The following is an 18,476-nucleotide window of genomic DNA, read 5'->3' on the forward strand; positions in this document are numbered from 1 at the left end:
AGTTACTGCACTGACACAAGTTTTCCACTTAATAGGAGATGTGTTATGTTGAAAATGGACGACTTCTACTGTCAGGTTAGGAGTGTAATTATAAATATAAAGTCAATGCTGATTTTGCACCTAAATTATCATATCTTCATCCTCAGATTACATAAATACTTCAACTGAAACAACACTAAAATGTATAGAATGACGAGCTATTTAAATGTGGAAAGTACACCGATCAGCCACAACATTAAAACCACCGACAGGACAAGTGAGTAACATTGACCATCTTGTGACAATTCAGTGTTCTGCTGGGAAACTTTTGGACCTGGTATTTATTGATGTGCATGTTACTTAGACATGTAGCACCCACCTAGACCAGACCAGGCACACCCACCTGCCCCATAGCAATGACACTCATTGATGGAGAGACACACACAAAAACGGTTTAGGAACAACTCAAAAAACCATGAAGAACAGCACAAGGTGTTGACCTGGCCTCCAAATTCAATAGATCCCAAACTGATCAAGTATCTGTGGGATGATCCACAGAGGCCCCTCCCCTCAAAGGCCCCCCAACTGACAACATTGTGTTGCCAGACACCACAGGACACCCTCAGAAGGCCCATGTCCATTCTCTGATGAGTCACAACTGTTTTGGAGACACAAGGGAGACCTACACAGTATTTGAGAAGGTGGTCATAATGTTATGCATGATCGGCGTGAGGTGCAATTAATTGTGCAAGACTCTCACGGTGGTAGGAAATTCTGAATGTGCAAATATTGCATATAGTGCACAGAGCATATTAGCATTCCAGTATTAACAACTAAACATCATAATGTCATAATATAAAGGTCATAATGTTGTGGCTGATTGGTCTATGTTTTTCCAACCTTTCAGTCATGCACCAACTTTAAGGCACCCTAAACATTTCTGAACAAGGAGAGTCTTGGTGGAAAACGAAGTCAAACTGAACATTCACGCAAATACTTTTACTGTAGTTTTTATGTAAATCTTGTATAACCATAAACCCACAGACTTGTTTTTATAGTTCTAGCAAGTGTGAAATGCTGTCGTTCTGGTGAGTATCTGAAGCCACTGCCCCTCGTGACCTTAGATTAACTTCTAGTTCTGTCTCGGGCCCGGCAGCCTGTAAAGTCCCTCTCATCTCTTATCAGCCGTTGCCCTCAGAACCCAGCTGTGATCCCATGTTGCACGCCGTTGATGTTGTGTTGTCTACTGGGCATTGTTGTCCACAGATATAAAAAAGACGACGAGGGCAAATCACTGGTCTTGTACAGCAAAGCTGACAATCCTTTAATTGGACATTACTCAAGGCCAAAACTCATATTTCTTGGTGTGCTTGATCTTAAGAGACTCTCAAATGCACTCCCTACTGGGCTTCAAATTTTTTTGAATCAATAATTAATGGTCAAAGTTATTTATTCATGTGTATCTTCGCCAATTACGTATCGTCTAATTAACAATTTCAATAATTGATATTTATTTCTGAAAGGGCTCAGTATCTTGGGCTGATGAAAAATGCATGAGCAGGGATGTGGACTGGGTTTTGTTTTTTGTTCTGAGAGAGCTTGATGCTCGGGGCTAATACCAGGCCACTTTGACTCCAACTCTTTGAGTTGGCACTGGCCCTGTGATGTGGATCTAATATGGGCATCTTTCATGGACCCAAAGCGCTTACTCTGTACCATGTGATCTCATAAAGACTCCAACATGCCCATCCTCAGATACCCTTTTGTTAGTCTTTAATAGCGAACTTCAAAGAATAAGCTTCTGTTTCCTTGATAATTTTTCTTTGTGTATGTGGGACGACGGTATCACGAAAAACTGAACAAACTCTTGGTCTTGCTAGGACCTCAGTGGTTAACGCTACAATAGCTAACTCTGTGGCCTGATGAAACTGAAGTTCAATCCCTACATTAAAGAGGAAAGTATCCCTCAGATTTATGACAAGCCATATCCCCCTGATCTTTTGATAGTGACAGCTGTAGAAGTCGATGGAAAATTAACAAAGGGCTCCCTTTAGTTGACTTTCATCAAGTTTTCATTTATTGTGATTCCAGTAGGACAGGAGGTTGGGGACCGGCAAGGCAAACCATTTTGCCGTGGAGCAACCAAAGCAAAAAAAAAAAAAGAAAATATATCATCACTATTCACTGGGAGCGTTGCTTTTTTTACACTAAGTTGGGGAGGAACTTTACCCAACAGTGCAAAGCAACCCAACGAAATTAGAACCTGACATCACAACGATGCATTTAAACCCCTGTTATTAGAGTGTGGGATTGCAGGTATGGACACCACAGTGTTGAGACCACACAAAGGTTGGAAATCTTAACAATAGGGGTAAAAAAAAATAATAATAATAGTAATCAGTTTAGCTCAGTGACACGTCTCAGAGACCCGAAGGTGGGGCTGGTGCTTCCCCACTCGTGGTGCCTCCTGTACTCTCCAGGGCGCAGGAAGTACTGGCGTCCCCTGTAGTTGGGGTGTTCGTGCAGGATCCAGTAGCCCTCCATGACATTGGCAGAGGAGATGTCACGGGTGTGGAAACGCTCGTTCAGATCCGGGCAGTCGTCCATTAGCTCCAGATTCTGGCCGGCAAAGTCGGACCGCGCAAAGATCTTCATCCTGTAGTTCCCAGTGTACTAAGGGGAAATGGGAGAAGAAAGTTGGACAGTGGAATAAATTGACCATTCTCCAATGAGTCAGTCTATAGTTTAAGGAGTAAAGAGATAAATGACGCTTGAGTGGTGAATTCAGTAGGACTAGGACTTTTAGTGGGAACATTGCCGCAAATGCGGTCGGACACGAGGTAAAAACTCACAGGTGGCACCATGCGGCAGGAGCGGATGCAGTCGTTGAAGCCTGCCCAGCGCTGGTAGTCGGGGTACTCTCCTTTGTGCAGCATGTACTGGTAGCCGCCGTAATTGGGCTTCTCGTAAGCCACCCAGCAGCCGCTGTCAACCTTTATCGAGTTGCAGCGGCTGAAGAAGCTCTGCATCTCTGGGCAGTCACTGCTGCACTCATAGTGGCGACCCTGGAAGTTCCTGTCTTCGTAAAAGATAATCTGCAGACGGGTGGATGTTAAAAGGTATCACCACAGAGATATTTACAAAGACAAACGAAGACATGGTATGGGCTGTTCAGGCACTTAAACCCAACATTAAGTATTCTGAACCAGGGTTGTAAGTTAGTTTTATCGAGCAAAGTTTTTGGATAGAATATTTGTAGTTTAGAGCAGGTAATCTAGAGGGAGCATGAAAAAATGTCCCAAATGAAGTACCAGAAGCAAAGCTGAATAAAATACAGTTTAGCATGTGGTATATTTTAATGAAAAGCTGAAGTCTTTGTGCAAGACTTTGTCAAAAGTTACTGCTCTGTTTGCACAGGTAATACCCCTAAAAGCTCAGTCAAATCATTGCAAAGGATAAAAGCTTAGGTATTTCTTGCTTTGAGACTTCAAATTTTTTCATTTTGGTTTAGAGTATTTGGTAAAATCCTTCCACATGATTTCTGTCGTTTATTGCATGTTAGGAAAACATTCTTTAGAACAACTAACCAATAAATCTTTACCCCAGAAATAGTTTTTAGCAGAAAGTTTATCATCTTATAACTTTATCACACATATCTCTACACAGCAAATCAACAGTTTTGTCTCGCTCTTGCTTCATAGATTTTTAAATTCCGTGCTTACCTTGCTCATTGTAACTGAGTTACGTTTAGACTATACCAGATACTGGGCTGCACCGGACCTCTTTATAGACCCCTCCGGGATCACGGGCTTTGCAAACGTGAAACAAAGCTTTGTCGTGTCAGCACTGCACGCTCTATAGACTCCACAGCACTATGGCACGGGTGAGCTGCACCGGCCGCTTTGTCTCTGTCAAAGCTCTGTCTGTCTGTGAGAAAATGCAGTTGTACAGTATTTTCCAAAGGCCCACAAAAAGAGTTGCAACATCTGCCTTTATTGGCATGAATGCCGGAGCGGTGCGTGGAGACAGTGATGCTAGGCAGGCTAGCAAATAGAAAAGATGTCAGTGACACAGGTCATTAAAAAAGCGCTAGCAAATGTGCTGCCTTGCCAAAGAGCGTTAGTGTGCTTCACACGTGCTTGTATGTTGCATGTATTCGTTCAAAAGAAACTCACAAGAGACATTATTATTTGGAAAATCTCAGATCTTTAATGTTCGTTACAGTTGCGCAAAGGTGGAGTTTACATGGCAGTCCTCATTCTCCTGAAGGAGCCCACCATGGGGTTGTTGCAGCCCCAGTCTCCACAGGCCCTGTACTCTCCAGGACGCAGGAAGTACTGGCGTCCCCTGTAGTTGGGGTGCTCGTAGAAGATCCAGAAGCCCTCCATGATGTTGCAGGAGTAAATGTCGCGGAAGCGGAAGCGGTCGTACACGTTGGGGCAGTCGTCCATGAACTCCATAGTGTGTCCCATCATGTCAGGCCTGTTGTAGATTCTCATCCTGTAGGATCCTCTGTACTGTATGGGAAAAAGAAACCACGGCGTAATTAATATGCTGTTTTGGTGGGTGTGAACCCTAGAGAGACATTTTTGAATGTGCCACTTCTTTAAGCAGCTACAAGCAAGAATGAGCAACAACTCTTTTAGAGCATGACTCCCTACGCTGCCAGAAATACTCAACGTGATGCACGAAATTAAAGTGAAGGCACCAGGTCTTATGGGGGGTGGGGGGGTTGTCATATTTCTTTTAAAGGCTGACTGGGTTTCCTTGTGGGCCTTGCACCAGAGACTTTTAAGCTATGACCTGCGTGAGTATCTGTGAATGACATCAAACGCTGGTGACTGACATCCATTTCTAAAGCGCCATTTGATGTGCAAGGTGAGCGGCGGGCGGTGGCGGGGGGGTGAACGGGCACCACCGGTCCTATCTGTCTGTTTGATTGACTTACGGGATTGAACATCTGGCAGGAGCGGACGCAGTTGTTGAATCCCATCCAGGAGTGGTAGTCGGGGTACTCGCCGGGGCCCATGACGTACTGATAGCCCATGTAGTGGGGCTTCTCGTAGGTCACCCAGTGTCCGCCGCTGACACGGATGGAGTTGCAGCAGTTGAAGTGCCTGAAGGTGTCCATGCAGTCGCTGCTGCACTCCCAGTGGCGGCCCTGGAAGTTGCGGCCTTCGTAGAAGATAATCTGGAAACGGACAGAAGAGCGTGGATCACCAAAAAAGTTTGCATGTGGGTTTTGCAGCTGCGATGCTTAGGGACAGACTGTAGGGGACACTGCTCTCCCTTGTACAAACTTAATTACTCCTTATGAGCCCCGTTGAGTTTACAAACCTCTCTAGTGCTGTAGGGTTGTATGTTATATTCAGTGTTTGACAGCTGAAATTCAAGGCAATCAAAACTAATCTCATGGCTGATTTTTATTTTTTACTTTTTTTAGTTCTTGTCCAATCTAACTCAACTCCTCCAATTTCAAAACTCAGAAACATCAGTCTACTTTTTTTGCGGTTGCTCAAATTAGCTGAAACTCTTCTCTGCTGCCTTATCTTTTCCATGTCGTACGTCTACGACACATGTTCCCAAATCGCGCCTTTTTCCCCTCATCATTAAAGCTGATGCCTTAACGCATGTGTGCTCATACCTTTCCCATGGTTGCAGGGCTGTGGATGTTTGCGCACCGTAGCCACGGACGCACTTACGCGTCCTTTTATACTCTCCCACCGCCGATGAGGCCTCTAACACGTCAGGAACTACTACTCTTCACCTTTTCGGACATTCCCTTTGTCCGGCGTGCCACGGGTAACTTATCTCCTGTCTACTAGAGTTTACCTATAGAATTGACCACCCCCACCCCCCTCCCTCAGAAAAAAAATGAACACCACACAAGTGCTATTCTGTGTTTGCGTGACCCTTGTTCCGCCGTGACCTTGTGATGCAGCCTTTTGAAATATCACACAAAGGCCCTTTTGGGTATGTGGCCCCCCAGCAACAAAGCGTTTAAAGTGTACAGTGGCTTAGTTCATTTTTTTTTGAGGGGGGCACTCACTAAACTAGTACTTAACCAGGTCATGATTTTCATTTCATGTCTTGCTCGGACAGAAAACTGTAAACTTTTGATTGGGCTCCGGTTTGAGTGACTTTAGCGTTCCTTAAGTGGTGCAGGGGACAGTTTATTTGTTGTGGGTTTTCCTGTTAAAGAAAAAAGGTGTTGATACTGTGGACCGAGTTAAGCTTTTGTGTTGATATAATCTACAGTGATCCGTTGTCTCTTTTTGCTTCCATAGCCTGCAGTTGTACTGTGATGCCAGACGGGACTGGTCTGTTTGCACATGTACAGACAGAATTGTTCAGTGTGTGCGTGTGTGTTATAAAAGGAGGGGTTCGGGGGCATCTGTGTGTTCGAGTCTTTGTATAAAATGATAGATGTTTGGACTTGAGGATTTGGCTTGTAAGCGTAGCCCAGAGCCGAAGGGGAAAAGGCCAGAAAGAGTTGCCGCCATGCATTGTGCTCCAAAAGCCCAGCTGATGCCAGAAAGGTCAGTCCCATCCTTTAGCCTTTCATCAGGATAAAGAGCCTGTGCCCCATCTCCACTTTGTGTGCTTTTTTTTTTTGCAGCTTCAACTCTGCAAAAAAAAAAAAAAGAAAAAGGGCTAATGTTTTCAGAAAACACAATAGCCATTATGTTCCTGGGCAAAAACACGGCTGCCCTGGTAGTATATCCAACGCCATATGACACCGTTTCTGTGTTAAGAAACTGTGTTGATAAGCTCCTTTGATCAATGCATCGACTTGAAACTCTCATAGGCTTCAATAGGTTTCATGTTTGAAGCGCCACTCTTTTTCCATGACATAAGTAGATCATTGATATCCTTTCATCACTCCGTGGAGCGTAATTGTAGCCGATTATCAGACGGGATGTTGTTTTGTTTCGCGAGTTTCTGGAGCAAATATTTACTCGGAGAGGGAAAGGTTTTATCGGAACGTATGAGGAACAAATGTTCAGATTTTTCCTCATATGTTCGCAGATTAATGATTTCCTTTCATCGTGCTTATTAAATGTAAAGTCTTTACGGATATTTGTGCTCTGTCGCGCTCTCGTTTCGTGTGATACAGGAGTTTTGAGCTGACTTTTGAGCCGGACTCCAAGGCTGCTGCTCAGCCTGACCTCTGACACCTGTAATGACCGAACTGTACCGAGAAAGAAACTGATCACCGCTAACATCGATGTTCTCGTTTTCATCATTGAGGAACATCAGCTAACCCAAACTCATTAGCCGGGACCTTGGCTCTCGTCGCGTCTCTGCGGCTTCCAGAGGGGAACCTCGTTTCACAGGATCTCAAATGATCATCTTTAGCTGTGCCACAAGACATCTCCTCCCCACCCTGAAGGGAAACTAACATCACACGGGCCCTCGCTTGCTTTCGCGGTTCCCCCCGGAGGAGAAGAAAGCTACCCACTGTGGAGCGCTCCCCTCTTCATCTCAGAATGATGGAAGAAAAGGAAAGGAGAAGGAGCGCGGAGTGGGGGGGCTAGATTTGCAGCTCCATTGTGTCCGAGGATCTCATTGTGCAATCTGTGTAATCGCGTGGGAGATGACGACACTATTAGCCCGCAGAATGACAGTCAGCTGGGGACCTCTGGTGATTGATGCGCACCCCACGGAGAGCGAGGAGAAACTCTGACACATAGCAAACCCAGCACTAGTTAACTTGCACCTGTTTCATCTACCCGGCTTCCAGAAGAAAAACCCATTCATGTGGCTGATACCTAATTAGAATGGGAATGTGCGACTCGCTCGGTAAAACATATTTCAGGTCAGAGGAGACTTCTTTCAATATAAAACAAATCATATTCTCTTAATCCAAACTACGGTTCCCCTGACCCGGCTATATACAGTAAGTCTCACCCCGTAAATGTTGTAGGCAGAGATAGGAGAGCAGCCGGGGCCTTTCAGAGCCTCCAATGTGCCGTTTTTACTCAACAGTCATTACAAAAACACTACGGTACTGAGGCGTAAACAAGGCTTCTATGTGCTCCTGAGAACTGGCTAATCTGGTGGTGAAAATGTGGTATGATGGGGAAGTGCTCGCCAAAAAAGCCTCCCACGCCGGGAGTAGAATGAGGACCTCTCTTTTGCTGAGAGATCATCCTCTCCATTCTTTCCGTCAGAAAATCTCCAGGCATCCTCCCTCTCTTGTCACTGCCAGCGCCCGGGCTCTATCGGGACTGCCAGACGCAGGAGCCACTGTGAGCCCGTGCCAGGGCCAGGATTTACCGCGATGCGTCTGATGTGCTCCATCTTTTTTTTTTTTTTTTTGCTGGGGGATAATTAAAAGAGGAAATGGTGTTGGAAGAACAGAGTGGAAAAAGCGGGGAGGGAAGGAGGGGAAAGGGGGTAGAAGGAAGGCTTGGACCGAGCAAATGGATGCAGCTGTCAATTATGTTGAATTGTTGATATGTTTGTTTCCCCTCTTCTCGGAGATTGTGTGTTGAACTGTTCCCCATCTGGGTTTAGTTATAAAGTTTGTGGTAAATCTCCACTCTGTACATGTAATTAAAAAAATAAATAAAAACATTTAGGCTAATTAAGAAGTACTCTCAGCAATGAAATCACCATAAAGATTTCCTCTTGACCCGCAGGTGCAGCTGTGAAAGAAAGAAGTTTCCAAATACTTACACAACTACTGTACATTTAAGATTACACTTTTTATTTATTTTTAAAGTTTCTTCCTCTTCATTTACCATGGTTGATTTGTCATATCCACTCAAGGACCGCCTCACTTCACAACAAAGTTACACCAAATTGTGTTTCTCTAAAACATCCTCATTTTCTTCTTGTGTTCGGAAATTAAATTTGAGCTTAGAGGTGTTTTTTTGCAACCAGATTCACATCAGTGCGCCTTGTCTTTCAACAAACCCGCACCGTTTGAGTCATCCGAGCGCGTCTCCCTTCATTTGACTGAATCAATTTGAGATGCTCCACCACGCAGCATGACCCAAACCCTGTGAAAAGCAGGACAGCTCCTTCGTCTCTCGGCAGACGCACCTCGGGGAGCGCGGGCTTTTAGCTGCTCTCACTCCTCATCACCCGGCTCTGTTTTGACGTGGCGCGTCTCCCGCACCCCAAAGCTTTAAAGAGGTTTAAAGAGCAACTTTTCACCCTGTAATCCAGGTGCCTTTCAAACAAGTCACGCTGTTTACTGACACATGACAAAAAAAGTTCAACCCCCCTCTCATCTCTGCTTACAAGACTGTAACTCACCTCGGAGCCTGGTAGTCATTCCTCCAGAGCGCCCTGAACAAACAGCCTCAGCGAGGAAGGGGCCCCTGCCTTTCACCGCTCACTAAATTTGTAATAAGATGTGATGCTGTTGTTCACTTCTTCAAATTTGTCATCAAAGCAAATGTGTTCTGACAACAGCTAGTGACAAGTGCACCAGAGGAGAGGCGGCAAATCAGCTCTTTCACGCCGCGTATCAATTATTGATCATGTTGCACCCCTACCTCCCTCCTTCCCCCCCAGCCCTCCTCCCCTCCCGCGCCACCCCGCCAAGTAGACACCTTGTGATAATGAAATACATCAATTTAAAAAATAAATAATAAACCAGGGTCGGCTCCATTGTTGCAAAGCCTTAAGAGCTTGATTGACTGCCTGCACATTTTCCTCGTTGGCAGTCAGGCAGATCAAAGCAGGGTTCCTCTTATTGCCCAAGGCCACTTGCAATTTATTTAGAGGAGCAGTGCTTCTGTCCCAGCAGGTAACATTATTGGGCAGAGACACTCAGGATAATCATAGCTTTGAGGTGCCTCTCAAATCCCACCTCTGCTGGCGCTATCATGCATACGCAAAAAAAAAAAAAAGAAATACACGCATATGATTTACAAAAACCCTTCGTTATTGTAGTCAATTAAGTGGCAGATAGGACTGCATTAATGTCCTTACATGGAGGATCCAGCTGCAGCTCAAAGGCCTTGACCTTAGCTGCTGCTAAATATGTCGAGATTTACTGGAGTGAATTGTATTTAATTCAAAAAAGAAAGCGTTTTATGTGAAATATAAAACAGTTTAAGCTTAACAATGTGTGCACTCGCAGGAGGAAATGTGTCATGACATGACCATAAAAAACTCAAACTGTTTTAAAGCCGGATTTAAGGAACTGAATCAGTTTAAGTGACAAACACGTGGAAGACAAACGGTGCCAAGTTTCATGAATTAACAAATTAGATTTCATTCGTTTTTTTTTGGCTCAGTATTCAGCGTGCGGTGTCAGACACCTTGATTTGTCACAGGCTTTTGTGTGCACCTCATTAATAATACACAGCAGAGCGCATAATAACGGGACATACTTTTTTTTTTTGTCCCGACTCCGACCCGTTTGCCTGAGAGCACGAATACGCACAAGATAGAAGAGTGTAAAGTCTTAAAACACCTTCCCCGCAAGGCTCTGTTAAAACAAGGTACTGTAGTTACTTTTATATTTGCGTAACTTTATGTCAGAGATTACAGTTTAGCTGATTAACAATAAAAAGAAAGGGAAAGCACAGTTTGATTACATTTTCCAGGAAACTTTGCAAGGATCTAGACTTTAACTCTAACAGCAGCAGAGCCTTTTTGAACACTTGAATATAAAATAAAAACTGTGCATTAATATAAATTACTTAAATTTGACTGTAAAGCACACTGTGAAGGCTGGTAATATACATATATACATATATATGTTACGTAAATCCATTTTTTTTATTTTATTTTAACCATTAAAAATTAATCTATCAGTCTTTTATAAATGCCTTTAATACTGACGACACTTTTATACACTGACAAATGTCTAGGATAGTTTATAGATGCATACTGAAAACCATGAAATGACAGCTGTGTTCCCGTTTTATAGAATCTCACTTGCAGAATTTCTACTGTTTTATAATCATATTTTATTGTATGATATTGTGTAACATGAAATGAGCATTTAAAGGTGTTGCATTGTATCGTGCAATGACATTTCTTTAAACGAAACTACTGCCTGCCTTTTTAAATTCTGTGCCTTTAAACAAAAAAATAATAATTTATCAGTTTAAACCATATTCCTGAACTCTGTGTACAACTGTTCTTTCTGTCAAACTAGAACAATTCAGCTCAGTTTGTCCTCACAGTTGGCCAGTTTTTAAGCAGATACTCCACTGAGTTTTGGCATTCGGTTCCAAGCACTAGAGGGCACTAGAAGCCAAAGCATTGTCTATCTGCAGGATGCCGTCCTAACTTCTTTACACAGCAGCCATATCTCTGAGCGGCCCTATGTTTGTTTGCTTGTGTGTATACATTTGTAAGCAAGCCTGGGCACATATGTGCACAGACGCGAGCTACGCAGTGGCACAGATTCATGTGGTACGGCTCCGTGTGTGCTGGTGCCACGGCTCCCCGTCTGTACCGGCGCCTATCTGTGGTCCGACATAGCTTCACCGAGGGAGAAGTTTAAAAAAAAAAAAAAAAAAAACAGGTTGACATGACCTGTGTCCCGGCACGCACGCTGCTTGTCCGCTGGTTTGTAGAAGCAAAAGCAACACATTCTGTGGCGCTATTTTCTAGTTTCAAACAAACTTAGACCGAGCGCACGCAGCACGGCCAAACAAAGTCTCAGACAGACAATGAACGCTTAGCTTTGTAGCAGTTTCAAGCCAGTGTGTGTTTTTGAACTGCAGATGTGGATGCTGACTGAAGGATCAGTGCACAAACTGCAGGACTGCAGAGATGGCAGTTCTCCCATAGGGTCTGGCACAGCCCGGGCCTTTGTGTCGTACCCCATTTACACTGTTCTGTTCATTTAGCCACGTTGGGAGAGCTGGTGGTGCTCTGTGGCCGCGTGTGTTGTGACGGCTGATCTTTTGAAAGCACGTCCTCAAGCCCGCATGTGCACATTGCGCTCCATATGGCGCCCGTTTGCTCGTCAGGCAAAGGTTTTGCGGATGAAGTGTTTTAAAAGGATTTTGTCCGGTTTGGAACGGCAGAGTGAGAATCTAAATTGAGCTGTCCGTTTTTCTTGTTCGGTATTGGAAGGCTGCACATCTTGCATTTATGAATTCTGCAGAAAAGGCTTATCTCGCCCGCCAAGCGCTGGTTTCCATTCCTACTGGGAATTAATTGCACAACCATGAAGCGCAGGTATGTGAGATGGAATCAAGAATGTCATTAACATTCGTGCACAGTTGTTTTGTGCTGTAGGATGGAGGAGTGAGATGCATAAGAGGCTTGACTTGATCTGAGGGAGGCCTCAGAGGAGCAGGAGAGAGGCGCTGCTGTCCCTGGACTACGCACAGAACGGGCCCTCAGCAGAGTCCCCCGGACGACCGAAAGCTCCACTCAGGGGAGTTTCATCCAAATTAAAAAACAGTGACACACTAAGGGAGAAACTAATGCCAGTTCCCATCATCAAGTCCCACATTCTTCACTGTTTTGCTTTTAACTTTTGTTTTTTTCCTTCCCCTTTCCCTCTCTGTCTCTGACTCTTTCTCTTTTCCCTCCGCACTGTTGTTTTCTAGTTTGTTTTCCATCCGTACTCCTCTGGCTGTCGCCGAGCGCTACAGCCACTTTCAAAGGCTCGGCTGTCACGCGCCGCCTTTGAGTCCCGTTTGAAATTTTAACGTACATGTTGTCAGGGTGCCGTCAGGAGTGATTGACAGGTCCGTCCCAGAGCAACACCGGGCTTGGCAGGCTGGCTGTCTTTTGTCAGAGGCAGCCGAGGAGAAGCAACAAAGGGAAGGAGCAGAGGAGGAAAAAACATACATAAATAAAACAAAACTGCTCTTACCCATTTCTCAATAAAGACCAAATTAGATTAATCTTAAGGCAGAGCAAGGCTAGGCAGGCAGACTTGATATTTTCTCTGGCTTTGTTCCCTGCCATTGATGGCGCACAGCTTCGACACCCTCTCAACAGGACACCAAAGGCTGCACAGCAAGAGTTGTTTAAAGAGCCAGCTGTACATATTAATGTTCATTATCACCTCCGTTCACCGAGGAGAAATTCCAAAGTACAGAGTTTGTCCTGTACTCACCTGTGTTTGAAAAGTGCAGATGCGACGTCTGTGGCCTTGTCAGCTGCTTTTTATTTTTTTATTTTTTTTATTTGTAAGTAAAAACTGGAGGATCTGGTGGAAAAATGCACTTTGCTTTTTTCAATGTTGGATCAAGTTTTCAGCATTTTAAATTTTAGGATTAGGATACTGGACTTGGGCTGTATGCATGACTCAACCCAGGACTCAGCAATGCCAGAATCAGAGCGATCTGGACAAAACTTCCCTTTACAAGCCCCCCGTGGTGCAATTCAGCATCTTGTAGACGGAGAGAGTGACAACATCCATCCTCTTCCTCTCCTCTGTTTCCATCGGCAACATATTTGACTCAGTGCTATTATTGAATCTCTTAAGCAATTAGCTTCTTCCAGCTACGGTAGAGACTGTATATAGCTATTTAATTCTCTCAGTCAGTTTAGACTTAGACTTTGACTTTATTGCTTGGTCAGAGTAGCTCAGTTACACATAAAAAGAATAAATAAAAAAACTAAATAAACATTAAAATTTAAATTAAAAACACAATAAAAATAAAAACAAAAAATAAAAAATTAAATTAAAAACACAATAAAATAAATAAAATATAACATTTTAAATTAAAAACAATAAAAAAAAACTTTAATTAAAAACACAATAAAATAAATAAAAATAAATTTTTAGATTAAAAAAAATAAAAATAAAAAATAAGATTTGCATATGTACAAATCTACATGAAATTAAAATAGAAGTAAATATACACTATATACATACGAAGGCTGAATGATAAGGTGTAAAAACATGGATGGATGAGCATTAACATGAATAACAGAAAGGTGAGTTGTTGTACAGCTGGACTGAGCTTTTCCCACAGGTTTTCTGATTACTTTTCTTTTGCTTCTTTAGACAATCCAAAAACAGCGAGATAAAAATATTCAGTGAAACACAGTCTTTGAGACTGATGTCAACTGTCAGCGTTGGGGTTGCAGGTCAGCATCGCTGGGCTCGGGGGCCCTGCGGTAGCAAGCACCCAGTCTGCTTAAGTGTCTTTGAGCAAGACACTGAATCTCTGCCAGCTCCAGCCTGATCTCTGACCTCCCTGTGCAGCTGGCACCGGGAAAAAAAAATCAAAAGTAATGAGAACTGAAATGTAGGTTGATGCGAAAGTTGTGCTGAAGTTTGTTTGAACGGTGCAGAGGAGCAGCTGCGGCACCGTTCAAACTTCTTTGCACGGTGGCGTGCATAGAAGCGAGGGCGTTCAAGTCTCGCCACTTTAAAAAATCAAGGACACCGACGTCCCATCTCTCTTTTCATACGAGTGTGGCTCAGTGTGAAGGGAGTTGAACATGAACCACAGGAAGTGGAACACCAGAATACAACTGTACATCCAGTGTTGAGCGAGCTGTTCCTGTCTGTCTTGGTGGTTGGTTGTGCCAGGCGATCTGTAGCGGCCATATTGAAACGTAAACATTAGACGAAAAGAGGAAGGGGTGCTGCTAAAAGACCACATGAATTGTAAGATGGAGGTTTAAGGTTTTTATTTTTTTTACAGAGAACTGATTTAATTTCAGCATCTTCTTGTGGAATTAAACTTCTTTATTTTACGTGTGAATGTCGGTTTCTTCGCTCCCTGCTGCAGCCCACGGAGCAAATAATTCCCCAGAGTTAAGTATTTTACGCTTCCATTTATTTCAGCCGTCTGTGCAGCTTGTGTCAACAACTGCAGATCTGAATCGGAGGGGAAAGTATAAGCCCTGCAAAGAGCAAGGGTTTTTTTTTTTTGCTCGTGTATGAGTACCGCACATGATGGGATGAGTGACTTCCACTCACTCGCTGAAAGGTTAGGCTTTTCCTTGTGCCGGTATCTTTTTAAAAGAAAACATGTCTGCTGTTTGATAACTGCTTGACATTTGACAGTCTTTTCAGACCAATCAGAGTAGGGTTTTTTTTATTTTTTATGTTAGCCGTCTGGAGGAGCAGCAACAAGAAAAAAAAGACATACAGCATTGTCACTTTCCTCAATCCTTTCAAAGGCAGTCTTTCGCCACGGCTATCAACATCTGATACCGTGGGTGCTGTGCTTGTTTCTTTTTCCTTTCATTTGTGTTTATTTCTGTCTCTCTCTCTCTCTCTCTCCGACTCTCTTTTTTTATTTATTTCTTTGGCCTAACCCAGTCTACTGAGACCTCATCGCTACCATCAGAGCTGAACTCAAGAAAAAAAAAAAAACACTTTCCAGTGTCAAAAGTGTCAACCACCTAACCTCGCTGCAGCGCCGCCACACCGTGAACCTTCTCCCCTCCTCTCCTCCGCAGTTCCCGGGAATCGGCTCGGGCTGGTTGCGCCGCGGCGCTCTGTTTTGTTCTCTGTGGGGCATTGTCGCGATATCTCACTTTATAGTTTCAGAATGTGTTCCACTGTAAATTACCAACTGTATGTTATCTTGGAGGAAAAGCGAAGAGCCCGAGAGAAGCAACAAAGCCACCAGTCTCTATGGTTACATAATTCATGTCAGCCATATTCAAATAAAATTTATCACATTGTCAATCATCGGGAAGCAAATGTGTGTGTGTGCGAGCGTGCCTATGTGTGTGTGTGTGCAAGAGCACCGATAACTCTGAAGTGATAAATTAATAACGTCCTACCATGGGAGCATGTGAATGAGCGTGTTTAGTCATTCTGTTTGACAACAGAAGGAAACGGCCCTATTCCGTGGGGTAGAAATCAAATTTCACACTTTTCATAGATATTGTTCCCTCCTCCGAATGTTTGAAATGTGGAGCCGTGCTCTTGCAGGGAAGTGGCTCAAACAGTACTTTGCACGGAAGTAACTTTTGTTTGGCCATAAACCAGGAGAACACTTTCCCAAGGAGGAGGAGGAAAAACAGTATGTGGTCTGAATGTCCTTGGTTTAAGATGGAATAGTTTACTGGAGGAAAACACTGGCTTGTGGCTTCTGAATAACCTGGAGAACCTTGAAAATAAAGGCACAGCCATATGCTTATTTATGTCTGAATGTAATTATCCTTTATGTTTCTCTTTGTTGTCATTTTCAAGGATAGACACTGTGCAGTAAATAAACGTCTCTCGACGCTCGGCTCAGCAGAGTTCAACTTTCCTTTAACGCCGTAATTAAACGGCCATCAGACAGTGGTCGATGTGTTTAATCGCGTACATGCAAACAATCCACATGTCCTCGACGCCGTGCCGTGCTGTGCCAGTCTGCCCACATCTGCCACATCTTTATAATCTGTCTATAGAGGAAGATCTCCCAGAATGCATATAGGCTTGAACATGTGAGGAGTGACTGAATGGATGATTAAAAAACGACTGAGACGCGGAGACTCCTCCGCTGATTTCGGCTCTGAAGTCAGCCAGCCAGGTGTCGAGTGTTGGGGAGACATCGTTTGAAAAACTTGTGAGAGACGACGGAGAGCGACTGATTGAGACTCTTGAGCGATTATATGAGCAAGAACAATGTGCCACAGATAAACAAGCCCTCACATCTCCAAACTGGAAGTCTAAAATGTTTGAAAGGTTTTCTGTGTGTGTGTGTGTGTGCGCTGACGAGCCTCCCTCTCACCGGCATGTGTTTCCAGCATGTGTACCGGCACAGACAGACACCTACCACCATATGCACCTTCTACCTACTCCATTCTGTCCCGCTCCGCCGATAGAAGCTCCGCTGCTGTCTAAACGGAGGTATGCCAAACAACACATTCCCTTCTTCCCTTTCGTTTCCTTTTGTGCAGGGCCAATCTGACCCCTGTCTTGCACCAGGTGTGCATTTCCTTGATCCCGCTCTCCTTCAACCCTCCCCTTCATATTTACACCCCTGCCGCCCGCAATGAATGATTCACTTGGAGAGGCTCCCTTCCTCCATCAGAAAGCTTTGCAACTATACACTACAGCCCAGCCTCCATTTCTCTGATCTCGCTATGTTGTGTAACGCTTGAAACACCCTTGCGTTCTCGTACTTGTTTCTTTTTTTTCCACGCTCCCTCTCTTGCTCTTTCTCTGAGTTACATTCAGTATTGACTGTTTATGCTTTTTAATGTTGTGGAGAGGGCCCGGGGCTTGCGGATGGGGGAAAAGCGCTCTTCTTGACACACTTACGCCCCCGTAGTGAACTCTAGCTCCCAGCACTCTAGCAAGTACACAGACCTTCTTCTTTTTCCTCTGCCTCCCTTCTCTGTCTCTTTCGCTCCCTCTTTCTTTCTACAACTGGGAGCTCTTCTGAACATCAGCACCCCGCGTTGCTCCACTCCAAAGATCACCTTATGGAAGATTAAGATGCTCAAATGCTCAAGCGCAATATTTACACAAAAAGAAAAAAAAAAACCTTTTTGCATCAAAGTGGATGCAGTGGAGTTGAGTGGAGTGATCTCAGGGGGGGTGGTAGAGGGCACCTGAGAGTGCAACAGTCACCTCTGAGCAGGGGAGGCCTCGGTCAAAACCAGACAGAGAACAAAAGTGATCTCTCCATCTTTAGGTCCTCCATGTGGCTTGGATCTGGCAGCCCACCTTCAGATCCCCCTTTTGACTCATACTCTTTTCCGCACACTTACTTTTCCCGATCGATACGCAGAAATCTCTCCAGCCCAGTTGTGATGAGGAAACACTACCACAGATGAGGCTTAATATGAACATGCAGACTTTAATAGTTATTTGTCTGCTGGTATATTTAACTCGCTTTTTATCTTATCTCGCTGCCAGAATATATTTTCTTACTTAGTCAGGCAGCTTCATTTTGTGTGGGTATTCTCAGTAGAACGGCGCTGCTGCTGCTGCAAAAAAACAACAACTTGCAGCTTACATACACAATGAACAAGACAATGCCAGGCCAGGAAGCCATATGTTGCCTGCTGCAGGCGGTGCGGGTCAGCCAAGTGTCTTGAGCGAGTCTCCGGTCTCTTTCTGCAGAGCTACATGGCAAACGGGATCTCGGTTCAATGCAAACTGTCGTCGCACGCCCGCAGCTAATACAGAGCGACAGCTAGCTGCTCGCTGAAAAGGCCGACGCCTGCTCTTTGTGTCGGCGCCGATACTCGTGATGGCCATCTTAACAGTCTTCAGCGGGCGTGGGAAGCCTATGTATTATCACTGGATTTTCTCTCGTGCGTCCCTGCCGCTTTGATATCCGGTGATTGACTCCTCACTGGCATTTTCAAGCAAAAAAAAAAGAAGAAGAAGAAGAAGAGGAAGCTTCAAGTCCCGCTCATCTTTCAAGTCTCGTTCATCTGCTTAAAGAGCATTTCATGGTCAAAAATTGCATTCAGGCGCCTCTTGTTCTGGAGGCAGCCGCTAATAGAGTCGGTTTGAAGACTGTTTGGAGTGTGTTTAATGAACACTAGTACACAGTCAGATCCATCAGCGCTGCCTCTTTGGCGGTGACAACCAGATCCTGTAAAGTCGATGTTTTGAGATAATGCTACAAATTAAACCAGCGCATCTG

General features: G+C 44.3%; 2 protein-coding genes across 2 annotated transcripts; both read right to left on the minus strand.

Annotated features, from left to right (window-relative positions):
- Positions 1-2,376: 2,376 nt before the first annotated feature.
- crygmx (crystallin, gamma MX) lies at positions 2,377-3,710 on the minus strand (the record flags this gene model as incomplete). Its single annotated transcript, XM_084567283.1, has 3 exons — positions 2,377-2,652; positions 2,832-3,074; positions 3,702-3,710. 3 exons carry the CDS (start codon positions 3,708-3,710, stop codon positions 2,377-2,379), a joined length of 528 nt encoding a protein of 175 aa, XP_084423409.1.
- Positions 3,711-4,220: 510 nt separating this feature from the next.
- Positions 4,221-5,632, minus strand: crygmxl2 (crystallin, gamma MX, like 2; the record flags this gene model as incomplete). Its single annotated transcript, XM_084567284.1, has 3 exons — positions 4,221-4,496; positions 4,928-5,170; positions 5,624-5,632. The coding sequence occupies 3 exons, from the start codon at positions 5,630-5,632 to the stop codon at positions 4,221-4,223; spliced, it is 528 nt and encodes a 175-aa protein (XP_084423410.1).
- Positions 5,633-18,476: the final 12,844 nt, after the last annotated feature.

Source organism: Chelon labrosus, assembly GCF_963514085.1.
Source record: "Chelon labrosus genome assembly, chromosome: 19".
NCBI classification, from domain to species: Eukaryota; Metazoa; Chordata; class Actinopteri; order Mugiliformes; family Mugilidae; genus Chelon; species Chelon labrosus.